Below are 13,454 nucleotides of genomic sequence, written 5' to 3' on the forward strand. Positions count from 1 at the left end.
ATGTGGATCACTCTGCATGTAATTTCTTCGCTGTTAAGCACTTTGAGCTGCATTGTTTTGTATGAAAGGTGCTATACAAATAAAGTTTATTATTATTATTACCTTTAAGGTCCTAAAGCATTAAAGGAAGTAATAGTTGTGTTGACCCATGTTACGCCCCTCTACACCCCTACTGGCTTTGCAGTGGCAGTGCAATAGCTTTTAGGTGGTGAATGGGCATAATTAGCCTGATTGTCCACACCTGGGGAGGTGTGGATAAAAGCCGTGCGGTTTGTCCTCAGAAGGAGGCCTTGCATTCACACCATGTTTTGGAGGCTGGTGAACAACATGTGTTTGGTGCTTGGCACTCACTATTTTACTCTGTGTTTTGTTTTATATAGGAATAAATAGTATTTTCGTACAACTCTGTGGTCTGGCTCTTCATTTGTTGTGGCTCAAGAGCCAGGTCGTAACAATTGGGGGCTCGTCCGGGATCTTTTTAACCTTTTGTTGTGGAGACCAGACTGCAGAGTTTAGCTTAGGGTAAGTTAATAGGCACGGTGTTGAGCAAACTCTCCTAGTTAGAGTGCTTCAGCTGGGTGGCTGTGCTGCCCTTCCATCGGAGCACTTGTTTGTTATTTTGCTTTGTTGTTTTTGTTTATTGTTTTGGGTGGTTATCCTGGGTGGGGGTACGCTTTGGAGTTAGGCAGTGGACTATATCTGTGGTCTGCTGTCTACTCACGAGTTCAACGTTCAAAGTCGCCTCGAGCTCGGTACACCACTGAAGACTAGAGAGGTATAGTTTCGTTTTTTTCATGGGTAGATTGAGAGTTGCTCAACACATTTAGAACCAGTGACAATCTTGAGTTTGTTAGTTTTTTTTTTTCATTGGTATATTTCTGTAGCCTGACGATGTCATACTCATAATTCTAGTCAGAATATGAGTCTGATACCGCTCCAATGGGCTGTGATTATGGGGCGTGTTTCAACCGAACCAGGAAAAAAAATGCCTCTTCGCTCAATTGGATATATCTAGAACCAATCAGAGCAACGTAGTATGACCATAACGTAGACCATGGGGCGGGGCTAAGTTCGGTCTGGTATCCAGGCTAATATTTCTGGGGCCTGCATGCTGAACTTTCAGTAGCTGTTTTTATGTGGCTTGTGATAAGCCTATGTAGTGTATGAGCAAGGGGCTCTTAAACTATTGGCTTCTGATGGGTTTGGTGTTCATGGCAGGAAGGTTTTATACCTTTGGTGAGCAACCCTGTGTGTTGACTGTTGCAGCTGTGTGTGTGTGGACTTGCCCACTCCGTGCATTTAGATTACCTAGATGTGAATGTGCATGAGGTGAGTGTTGTGTGTTCAGTGACAATTAAGTGTTGTCGAGATGTCCGCCCCATTGTGAATCACGTGTGAATGTTATTAGCCAGGTGAAGGCAATAACTTAGTTTGTGTGGTAGCAAGCCACACTAGTTGTGATTGTGGGGGGGGGGTGGTTTGTCCAGTCTTGATTGGTCACGTGTGTCTGTTCGTGCTGTATTGAACTAGGAAATTCCAGTAACTTGTTGTGGTATGGGATCACTGTGTGTGTGACCTGGTTGTGGTGACAACAGTGCACATTTTGGGTGGATTATTTGTTGCTATTGTGGTAGTAGTAACTGTGTGAGTAATAATTTTGTTGTGACTGTTGTGCTCCACTTTGTGTGGGTCACTTGTTACTGGTTTTGTGTGTTCAAATGTAGCAGTTTTATGTCTGAACCTCTTGTGCATGTTCACTTGTAAAGGTATCCATGTATGGTTGTTGGGCAAAGTCTACTAAGAACTATGTGGTGAGCGCATTTAGTTCCATGGGTGTGGTTTTCTGCCTGTTTGGAGTGTTTTGGCCTGTGAGTGCACAGGCAAGATGTGATTTTTTTTCTATGTGACTGTAGTGGCTCAGGGTTGCCGGTTGCAGGAGATGCAATCAATGGAATCTGTGGCATGAGTTGTGTTTCTGTCTTTCTCTCCCTCTTTCTCCTTTGTCCTAGGTGTGGAGGGCTGAAGACTGGAGGATGCAGTAGAGGGGATTTACCTTTGGTTTTGGGGCTCCTAGAGGAACCCTTTTAAGGGGGGAAGTGTTACTCCCCTCTACACCCCTACTGGCTTTGCAGTGGCAGTGCAATAGCTTTTAGGTGGTGAATGGGCATAATTAGCCTGATTGTCCACACCTGGGGAGGTGTGGATAAAAGCCATGCGGTTTGTCCTCAGAAGGAGGCCTTGCATTCACACCATGTTTTGGAGGCTGGTGAACGCCATGTGTTTGGTGCTGGTGCTGGTGCTTGGCACTCACTATTTTACTCTGCGTTTTGTTTTATATAGGAATAAATTGTATTTTCGTACAACTCTGTGGTCTGGCTCTTCATTTGTTGCGGCTCAAGAGCCGGGTCGTAACAGGCAGCCTAATTACATGAGTTGTTTTTTCCCCCTACTGCACCATATTGTGTTGTTCATTCTTTAGTTAGTAATGCTTCAAAGTCCTGCTTTATATGAACTTCGAGCTGTTTTATTATTATTTTGTTTATTTGTATTATTGCATTTTATTAATTACATTACATATTATTAATACATTGTTGCATTATGCTTAATTGCACTCTTTTTGTAAAAGCATCTGCTAAATCCTTGAGTTCCTACTGTAAACAGATGCAAGGGCTTTTCCCCTTCTCTTCTGGGGTTGGTAATGGGTGACTCCTCACACTGAGTGTCATTTGCACTGAATGATGTACTTATGGGCTTGAGTTAATACAATAAACACCTTTTCAAGGCTGCTTTCATCTCTTTTGGGTTTGTCCTGAGCTGACCTACTGTATACCTGTCTCAGGTGAGAGGTCTGATGTACAGCATTGAATCACTATGTTAGCATCATTAACATACTGCATGTAACTCCACTCAACCTGACTCCAGTACGGCTATACATCACTACATACTGCACGTAACCCAACCCATCTCCCTTACTGATTCTGTATGATCTATTACTAGCATACTTCACCTAACCCAACCCATCTCCCTTACTGATTCTGTATGATCTATTACTAGCATACTGCACCTAACCCAACCCAATTGCCATAATGCTGACGTGTCTAATTCAGTGCAGAAGCATTACGGAAAAGCAGTCTGAGACTGAGGAATGTCTCTTGTCTTTGATCATCATCAGTCACAAGGTCATGTCTTCTCTCTGCAGTTCGTTTTTTCGGGTCCTTTTCACACTTTTTTCCAAACTCTTCACACATTGGGCTTTACAGACGCACACCTCAGCATATCAGTTAACCTTTGGTGCAAAATGCACTACAACCACCAAAACACTTCATACTTCACCCAAAAGTGACTATGCTGCTGTAACTTTAGCAAACGTTCTCTCTCAGGAAGACTACTTTGTCACTCAAAGTACCACAACCTAAAAAACAGACAACTTGAAGCATTGTAAAATGCATATATTATGTGTTGCTGTATCCTCTATTTTTGCACAGTTTAGTGTTGCATTGCAAAGGAAAAGAAACATGTATGACACCTCGTACACATAAAATATGTAATATAAAATGAAATACAGTAAATATGAAATTCAGCTTTATGCCTCAAGACCGCTTCATGCCAAACTATAGCACAAAAGAAGCGTGCAGACACTTGTTGTTTCACTTAATGTACTGGGAAAGACAACACATGAGTCTACCACTAGGAGTATCCTGCAGCCCTAATGCTGATCTGTGGTGACATTTTTATAAACTTAAAATTAACAGTACATTCTCCCTTGCCATTACACCAAGAACAAACTTTTCTGTTGGTTTCCCTGTCGCAATACTGCAGATACCAGCTTCGTGTGGCAAGATTATCAGGGTGATCAGTGGTACAGTGGTTTGTGTAAACAAGTAGCTGACCTGGGTTCAATTCCTGGGCAATGTAAGATCCTATTGTAAGTCGCTTTGGATAGACATGTTTGTTGGAGTTGCCTTTTTGGGTCACTTTGTCTCATTGATGGCCCATGACTTTCATATGCAGCAGTAATAGTGGGAAAATGTCTTCAGTGACACCTACATCTATATTTTTCCTTCATACATTTCAACGCAAATGCTGTACTGCCCCACTGTTGTATAGTATAGTTTGGTAACAACTCCTCAGGGAACCGTGTGCTTGTTCTCTATGGCACACCTACATAGTGAAACATTACTGTCACAGGGCTAGCAGGTGGCGGAGTTGTAATTAGTGGTGAGATTGACAGAAGGATGTGCACGAGACATCTTTCCCATGTGTATGTGGCGCCATCTGGTGTTCATGTATGGAGTGTATCATAGGGTCTGTGTCTGCAGTTTCTGGGTTTAGTACACTGGTTGTCATGAGATGGCCATTTGATTAGACAGGAAGTACCCCTGATGAAGGCATGCCTACCACTATGTGTGTAGAACAACATGTATTATTATTTCTCAAAACTATAACTGCAAAATATACTGATATTTCTCAAAACTATAACCGCAAAATGTACTGGTATTTCTCAAAACTATGATTGCAAAATCCACATCCCATTTCTCTTGCAAAATGAATAACTACATAGTCCAGAGAGACTGAAGCTTGAATCTAATGATGTGGCCGACTTTCAGTTAAATCTAATGATGTGGCCGTCTTTCAGTTAAATCTAATGATGTGGCCGTCTTTCAGTTGAATCTAATGATGTGGCCGTCTTTCAGTTAAATATCTTACCCCAGTGATGCGTGAAGATTGTTCACCCTGCAAGATTGAAAGCCAAACCAGAGCAAAAGCAACCCCAGGTTTTAATTGTATGAAAAAACAAACCTGCAACGATGATGGATATAAACATTTTAATGTACAACAGCTTTAAACAACACATATCCTTTACAATAAAAAGATGCCCACACACATGGGTGGGGCACTCAGGGAGTAGAAGACATGGCTGCCGGGCCGATGCCAGCCTGTGCCACCCGGCGGGCACAACCCAAATAAAATACCCACACAGACTCTGCTGGGGGGAAACGCAGAAACACTGGTCAGGAACCCAACTTCTCTTTTTCTTTTTTTTTCTTTTTAAAGCTTACATTAAAAACTTCAAACTCCCACGATCGGTCTGACTCCACATCTCTCCCCTGTTCTCAGAGATCCGGAGGGAAGAACTGTGCCCTGGCGGCAGGGGACTCTGGAGCGGGCCTGGCTCATCTGGCCCACATCTGGCCCGGTCCTGGGCCAGATCAGAGCCAGACCCGCGCCAGAGTGGCCTGCCGTGTGTGTTTAGCTGGTGGATGTTGAGCAGAGTGAGCGCTCTACATCTCGCTGGTATCCATGATGCACTGGGGCACAGTTCCCACTCCAGCCAAGAACTAGAAGTAATGCAGTAAAACGGAATATACACTGTTGAATACAAAACCTAACTTCATCCAAATGTCTCGGACTGGTTTCTTTTTGTTTTGTGTTTGTTGCAACACCAACTGGGCATTCTGAGCGAGAGGAGAATCTGCTGAAGTCCCCTGGAATGATTGTTGGTTGTTTGGGGGGGTTTGTTGTGTTTGTTTTGCAAACAGAGTTGCCTTTGCTGCTGGAAGGGTTGATGCTGGAAGGGTTGATACCGCAGACACAAGGTTGTTGAATGGAATTGAAAACAAGTGCATCATGGTCTGTCTCCTGCTGAGTGTGGGGGTCAGGGGTCAGTGCTTGTTGTTGCTCTCTTCCTGGGAGGAGTTTGAGATGCCGTTCTGGTTTTGGGACGAGCCCGAGCCCAGGCCGTACAGCCGGCCGCAGTACTTGGCGTCATCGATGTTGTCTTCAAAGAATAACTGCAGAGTGAGAAACACAAGTCCGTTCAGCACTCTCAACCACACACACTTAGGGTCCACAGGTCAACAGGTACTTGAGTACTTGCACAGCTGTGTAGCAGAAGACTTCAAACACACGGGTTCCAGTTCTCACACTGCGGTGTGGTCAGGTAACACATTCAGAACACAAACCCTTTGGTTGATAATCTACATTCACTAAAACCCTGTCAGTTGTTAACTCGTGATGAATTCACTAAGTCGTTTGCATACCAGGTTAATACATCTAGAAATGTAATCCGACTGATAAAGTGGAAGTGACTGACTTATGTGCTCAACCTCACTCATGTAGTGCTTAGGACTAGACCTCAACCTCATCATGTGGTGCCTGAGCCTAGACCTCAACCTCACTCATGTAGTGCCTGAGTAGACCTCAACCTCACTCATGTAGTGCTTAGGACTAGACCTCAACCTCATCATGTAGTGCCTGAGACTAGACCTCAACCTCATCATGTAGTGCTTAGGACTAAACCTCAACCTCATCATGTAGTGCCTGAGACTAGACCTCAACCTCACTCATGTAGTGCTTAGGACTAGACCTCAACCTCATCATGTGGTGCCTGAGCCTAGACCTCAACCTCACTCATGTAGTGCCTGAGTAGACCTCAACCTCACTCATGTAGTGCTTAGGACTAGACCTCAACCTCATCATGTAGTGCCTGAGACTAGACCTCAACCTCATCATGTAGTGCTTAGGACTAAACCTCAACCTCATCATGTAGTGCCTGAGACTAGACCTCAACCTCACTCATGTAGTGCTTAGGACTAGACCTCAACCTCATCATGTAGTGCTTAGGACTAAACCTCAACCTCACTCATGTAGTGGCTTAGGACTAGACCTCAACCTCACTCATGTAGTGCCTGAGACTAGACCTCAACCTCACTCATGTAGTGGCTTAGGACTAAACCTCAACCTCACTCATGTAGTGGCTTAGGACTAGACCTCAACCTCACTCATGTAGTGCCTGAGACTAGACCTCAACCTCACTCATGTAGTGGCTTAGGACTACACCTCAACCTCACTCATGTAGTGCTTAGGACTAAACCTGAAAACTCTCTTATATGATTGAGTTTTAAGTCCGTACCTCTTTCATACGGAAGAAGGCCATCCCAGTGAGCAGCGAGTCGGAGCCGGCCTGGTGCTGCCTGCCGATCCTCTTCAGCTCCAGCTGATCTGCCACCTCCTGAAGACCCCCCTGCAGAGGCAACCACCGCACATTAAACACTCATGTCCACACAGTTAACACATTAAACACCCATGTCCACACAGTTAACACATTAAACACTCATGTCCACATATTAAACACCCACACATTAAACACTAAGACATCCATTCAAACAGCTCCCCATCAAACATCTTCATCCACATTAAACACCTCCATCTGGTTATCAATCACCCGCACACCACTCATCAAACACCTGCACACCACTCATCAATCACCCGCACACCACTCATCAAACACCCGCACACCACTCATCAAACACCTGCACACCACTCATCAAACACCTGCACACCACTCATCAAACACCTGCACACCACTCATCAAACACCTGCACACCACTCATCAAACACCTGCACACCACTCATCAAACACCTGCACACCACTCATCAAACACCTGCACACCACTTATCAAACAGTCCAATCTGCTCATCAAGCATCTCCGTGCAATTTTTTCCATCAAACGGGCATGAGCTGGCACCAGCAGGACGGGCATGGGGCTGTGGGTACCTTCAGGTTCTTGCAGCTCTTCATGAGGTACTTCACGTCATAGATGGCGGGGAAGAAGAGGTTGAGGATGTGGAAGAACTCGTGCTCCTCCTCCGGTAGCCTGGCGTCCGTGAGCAGCTTCACCAGGTAGCCGAAGTCGTAGCCACTGCAGAGGGTGGAGGAGCAGCGGGAGAAACATTAACACCAACCTCACACAACAAACAGCAGCCTCACACAACAAACAGCAACCTCACACAACAAACAGCAACCTCACACAACAAACAGCAACCTCACACAACAAACAGCAACCTCACACAACAACACCAACCTCACACAACAAACAGCAGCCTCACACAACAAACAGCAACCTCACACAACAAACAGCAGCCTCACACAACAAACAGCAACCTCACACAACAAACAGCAACCTCACACAACAAACAGCAACCTCACACAACAAACACCAACCTCACACAACAAACACCAACCTCACACAACAAACAACCTACCAGAGTTACATACTGGGTTAACTAACAGCAGGAGCTGGAGTGCAACTACACCCTGGCCTTACATTTCTTCATACTCAAATTCTTCTGTGCTATATTATGACCCTGATGCCTTCACACGCACTGATGCCCAACCCAGACTGGATCTTCTCAGGGTGTGAGCTAGCATTGCAACCGTCAAGCATGTTCTGGCACGTGTGCTGTGGGGCACGTGCCGTTTCAAGACAATGAAGAAACACACAACCACAACACTACTCATGCCTAGCAAATCTACTCCAGCGCACCATCTCTGCACAAAATCCATCATGTTTGCACACCACCCTGATGCACAGATTGACAGATCACATCATCTAAGCCACAGGAAGCTAGAGAGTGTTTGGAGATGGGATGAGACTAGACCACATCATCTAAGCCACAGGAAGCTAGAGAGTGTTTGGAGACGCACTGGTGCAAGTGAGGGAGATGGGATGAGACTGCACACAGAGAGCAGCAAAACTGAGGACTGTTAGGAGGGTGAAGCATCAGTCAGACACAGAATACTCTCCTCTAACTAGTACTTAACTCGCTCTTACAGTAGTACAGAATACTTTTTATTGCTTATGTAAAGTAGTATTTATTGTTACACTAGGTCTCTATTGCTCGCAGCTTGATTGTTTTCTCCTTTGTACGTCGTTTTGGATAAAGGCGTCTGCTAAATGACTAAATGTAATAAACACCGTAAAAGCTCCACAGTCGGCACACACACACAGTCGTGGTGGCATACACCCACACATGCCCACAATGCCTTAATTCAAGCACACACACACATTTGAACTTAGTGTCTTTTCCAACTGCATGACATAACCCTTCACCCATTACAGTAGTAGTTCAAGAGTGGGTTAGAGTACAGGTTGTGATGGTCTGTACTCTGCTACTGTATGATTGTCTGTCACTGGTTATTGTTAAGCACCGTGTGTGTGTCAGCGTGAACTTTTACGCTTTTAAACGCTATCTTTGTGTGCCGACCTTGAGCTGTATGTAAGTGTCTTCCTTGCAGTGAACTCGGTACAATCTGAAACCTTGACTCAGTGCGTTTTATGGATGACTGGAGATTAGAATTAGAATAGAATTAACACACTGATCTTAGTTTTAAAATGTAAATATTTTAAACACCAACATCCTATCTCACAGTCTGGATAATGTTTTTTTTTTTTATCACTGTGGACATTTTAAACTTACACACAAAAAGGCCAACAGTGTTCTTTGCTGTTGGAGTTAGGTCCACAGGGTGCATAACGGAGAACTGCACTCCTGAACTGTGATTGTGCACACTCAATGGAAATCCATGTTGAACGCTGCTGCGTAGCGTAGCATCATTTCTGGTGCACCCTTAGTTATTCTGTACTGGGTCTAGCCCTGCAGGTGGACTCCATCCCTACTCACGCTGCACTTAAGGGGAGACAACCACCAGTGTGTACATGTAGCCTACCAGTGTGTACCTGTAGCCTGCCAGCAGTTACAGAGCTGTGTGCAGTGAGTAAACCCCGATACTCCCCCAAAACACGCTAGCAACACAAGCCAGCGCCCTTGGGGTTCATCCTCCTTGTTAGCATGGCCATATCCCACATCCAAGGGTGCAGGCTCAAGGCCACTGTGGGACGGTGCTACTCACAGTGCAGGTTACAGGCGCAAAGGTCTCCCCAACTAACCCTGTGTGTGTGCAGTGAGTAAACCTTGCTCCCTGATACTCCCCCAAGATCCAGGTTACAGGCGCAGGTCTCCACAACTAACCCAAGCCTGAGTGAAGGGCTCTCAGCAGGGGTGTGTCTGTGCCTGTGTCTGTGTGTGCCTGTGCAGACCCACCTGTGAAAGGACAGCCACTTGATGTTCTCGCACAGCACCAGGCCTGACGTCATGAGAAGCTCGGCGAAGTAGAGAGTGTCGATTCCCTCCTCCTCGTGTTTCTTAAACTGCAGGCCAGAGTTCTGAAGGAGGTCTATCGAGTCTTGCGAGTACATGTCCTCCCTGATGGGAGAAGAAGAGAGACAGGGCACATAAGGGAAGAGACGTATACACATCACAGGCTGGCAAAAAAATACTTCACAAGCTCTGAGAACCACTATTAACTAATGTTACACATACACATATCCGGGCTGGTTATTCAATATTAACCATTTTTCTTGCACCCCTATTTTGAGCAAATAGCCTTCACTCTGACCCCGTGCTCCTAAAACGGCTTGTGGTGCCACCTCCCTCGGACCCTTTTTAAGAGCAAATATAAAGATTGCTCTTCAACTATCAGAAGCATGTCCTTGCTAAGAAAACACAACAGCATGTTTCTTCCTACGTTAAATTGAACTTGAAGTTGAACTGCCATGTTGTTGTCCCCTGCGGGTAGTCTCCATCTTCATTCATAAACGTGAGGCCGAGTTGGATGATCTTCAGTAGGTCAACATTACATCGCAGCAGCTGATACTGGTAGTCCACAGTGCTCCGAAATTCTCCGATTGGTCTAACAACCACGCCAGGAAATTCTGTGTCCTGCACAAAGACAACAATAGTTTAGAGGGACTATTTTCTGGGGCTTTCTATATAGAATATGCAGTTCTTTTTGCAACATACTATAAAACACAAATTAGAAGAAAAAAAGTATTGAACACGAGGAGTGTTGTACCATGGCAATGAAGTTGTAATTCTGAACGATCTGTCGGATTTTCCTCATCTCCTCTTCAACGTTACTGGCCCACACTTCACAGATAATTTGACTGGTATCCGCTAAAGCGGCAGGCATTTTCGCAGGTTGAAGAAATGACTGAAAACCCCGGGTTATTGTGTCTCCGGCAGTAGCCAGTGAAGCACACTGTAACAGAAGCAGGTTCTCAGTATCAATAGTTACAAGAATATCGGTCTCAACGTAATGTTGCTATGTAGCTAGCTTAATTCATTCTATTGTTTTTTGTTTATTGTTTATTATTCTTATTCCAACAAACGGTCCAACTTAGGTGCAGGTCCATGTTTAGGTTGTTAAGCTAACATAGCTAACACTGACTGTTAACACTGGATAGGTGTAGCAAATATCACCACAGAAACAACTGCTATGGCTAAAATTGCTAACATTACCTTAGCTAATGCAAAGACAGCATGCGATGTTTATTTCTGCAGGTCTCCCAGAAAGCAGGGGAACGACAATAAAATAACATATTGTGATCTGAATTAAGAATCCGCGTTTAACACGAGCAATGCAACGCTCCGGGCTAAGTCAGCTAACTAGCTGCTATGATTTTTAAGGGTTAGCAGTCATATAGCTAGCTGGCTTGCTAGGTTAGCCAACATTAGCATGGGTAGCTTCATTTGGTACGCTAACTTGTGTAAGTAGATATCACTTCTTGTTCTAAGCACGTACATTCCGTGTGTATTTATAAAACCAACACACTGAAGTAAAGATTGTTCAAATTAAAAGTATAAATGTTGTACCTTTGTTGTGCGCGTGTGATCTGATGTTGTGATGGGGCCGCAGCAAGACGTTGGCTCTTTCCTCTGTATCTAGGAAGTGGCAGACATGCTAACACGCAGGCGCATTTTGCATAGGTCCTCTACCCAAACTTTACAAACGTGGGGATCCAGATCCTGGACCGCTAGAGGGAGGTCAAGCTCTCCTCGAGGTACGAAACAAATTGCGTCCCAGGAAGGCGCGTGCGCGCAGGAAAGAAAGTGGACAAAGCTGTGCAAGTGAACAATCCAACGACCAATCAGACTTTACTAAATTAATAAAAAACAACAAAGGACTGTTTAATAAGAAGATTATATATATATAAGGAGTGACCACAGGCAAAAAAAACATGCTATCCAGACTTAATGACTTACAAATCATGCTATCCAAATCTAAAGTGACTTACAATGAATGTGAAACAATCAAACTTCAAGTGCTGACGTGCAAAGAGCCTACTTATTGGGTGAATATGTGTATGTGAGTGGGATTTATCTGCCATAGTGAGTAACAGGCTATGTATGTCAGGCAGACCAGAACAAACACTTTCCATATCAGGCTACTGTATTGTGACAGTTGTGAAATATTAATCTAAATGCGTGATTTCTGTATTTGGTGACATAGGATGAGCTGCCTTCTTAGGTCCCTATAGGCCACTCCTCCATGACTGTTCGTCTGCTCAGACCATAAACAATACTAATACGGTAGGCACGGAAGGAAGGGGTGTTATTGATTGGCTGTTAAGCACAAATGTCAACGACAAGATTGTTGAATGTATGATCATACCTCAGATCGTATTCTCTCCTGCCAACTTCTTAGCAGAAAATGAATGTGCCCGTTGTCATATGCGTATATTGTAAGTTTTTTTTACTTATCAAATGAATAAAAAAGTTGTCTGTAGTATCAGACAGTAGCCTCTTATTTATAATATTTTCCCTTTCATTCAGAAAAGCAATTTTATATTGATTTATATCATGTATATTTCCAGAATGGTTCAGTCAGGTTGTTAATCTGGAACTACATCTATCATCAGTAATTATGTAATACACAAATAGGCTACCTCATCATCTGTGGTGCTGTACCGGTATTGTGTTTACAAACACAAATTAATTTATGTGTTTCATCAACAAAATGAATAATTAATCACATAACTAAGAGCATTAAAGTCCTTAACGATTTTTTTACGACTACGAAATATGTTTTTTTTTTTTTTAGGACAAGACTAACATATGAAATTCTTCACTCTGATGCAGCGCTTACTTTGTCTCTCTTATCAGGTGCCGTGTTTCTGTGGTCTGTGGAAGGCAACAGGGTGGTTAAGAAAGAGGGAGAAAAGGTGATCTTGTCTTGTGAACTCAACGTGGATTTTGAAGTCATGTGGTTTGCTCTGCGCCCAGATAATTCTCTCTCTCTGGTCATGTTAACCAACGTACTGAGGGACGGAAAATCTCTCACCCCTACCCCACAGTTTGATTCCCGTATGGTGCCTGTGTATCATAGCAATAATATGAAGCTAGAGATTGAGAACTTCACTTCAAAAGATGTGGGGCTGTACTACTGTGCCAAGCGCGAGGGAAACATGTTTCAGATTGGAAACATCTCTGAGGTCGCTCTTTCCAGTAAGCGAGGCTCTTGTTGTCATTCACATCTGTCTGTGTGAGAGAGTGTGTCCGTGTGTGTGTGTCCGAGTGCTTGTGTGTGTTAGTAGCTATTTGATCAAATATGTATTTAATTGTCATTTATTTGCTGTTTGTTTTCAGTAGTGTCAGATAAGCAGAATTCTGGGCTAGTCATTGGGATGGAGCTCCCAGGGTTCATCGCTCTGCTTGTTGCGCCCCCTCTGAGTGTTCTCCTGTCGGCTGTACTCATCGCCTTCTGCCCCTGCTGTGAGTGCAGACATTCACACAGACTCAAAAAGATGCTCATGTGGTTGCTGCCTTTTATT

The 13,454-nt window shown here is 44.2% G+C and overlaps 1 protein-coding gene across 1 annotated transcript; it reads right to left on the reverse strand.

The window, feature by feature from the left end:
• Positions 1 to 4,811: 4,811 nt before the first annotated feature.
• Positions 4,812 to 11,654, reverse strand: cnot8 (CCR4-NOT transcription complex, subunit 8). The gene is made up of 7 exons (XM_012816564.3): positions 11,497 to 11,654; positions 10,697 to 10,882; positions 10,370 to 10,563; positions 9,886 to 10,047; positions 7,559 to 7,703; positions 6,914 to 7,024; positions 4,812 to 5,792 (listed from the first exon to the last, which is right to left on the reverse strand). The coding sequence occupies exons 2-7, from the start codon at positions 10,811 to 10,813 to the stop codon at positions 5,664 to 5,666; spliced, it is 858 nt and encodes a 285-aa protein (XP_012672018.1). The 5' UTR covers positions 10,814 to 10,882; positions 11,497 to 11,654; the 3' UTR covers positions 4,812 to 5,663.
• Between the last annotated feature and the right edge of the window lie 1,800 nt (positions 11,655 to 13,454).

Source organism: Clupea harengus, chromosome 8 (genome assembly GCF_900700415.2).
Source record: "Clupea harengus chromosome 8, Ch_v2.0.2, whole genome shotgun sequence".
Lineage (NCBI taxonomy): Eukaryota > Metazoa > Chordata > Actinopteri > Clupeiformes > Clupeidae > Clupea > Clupea harengus.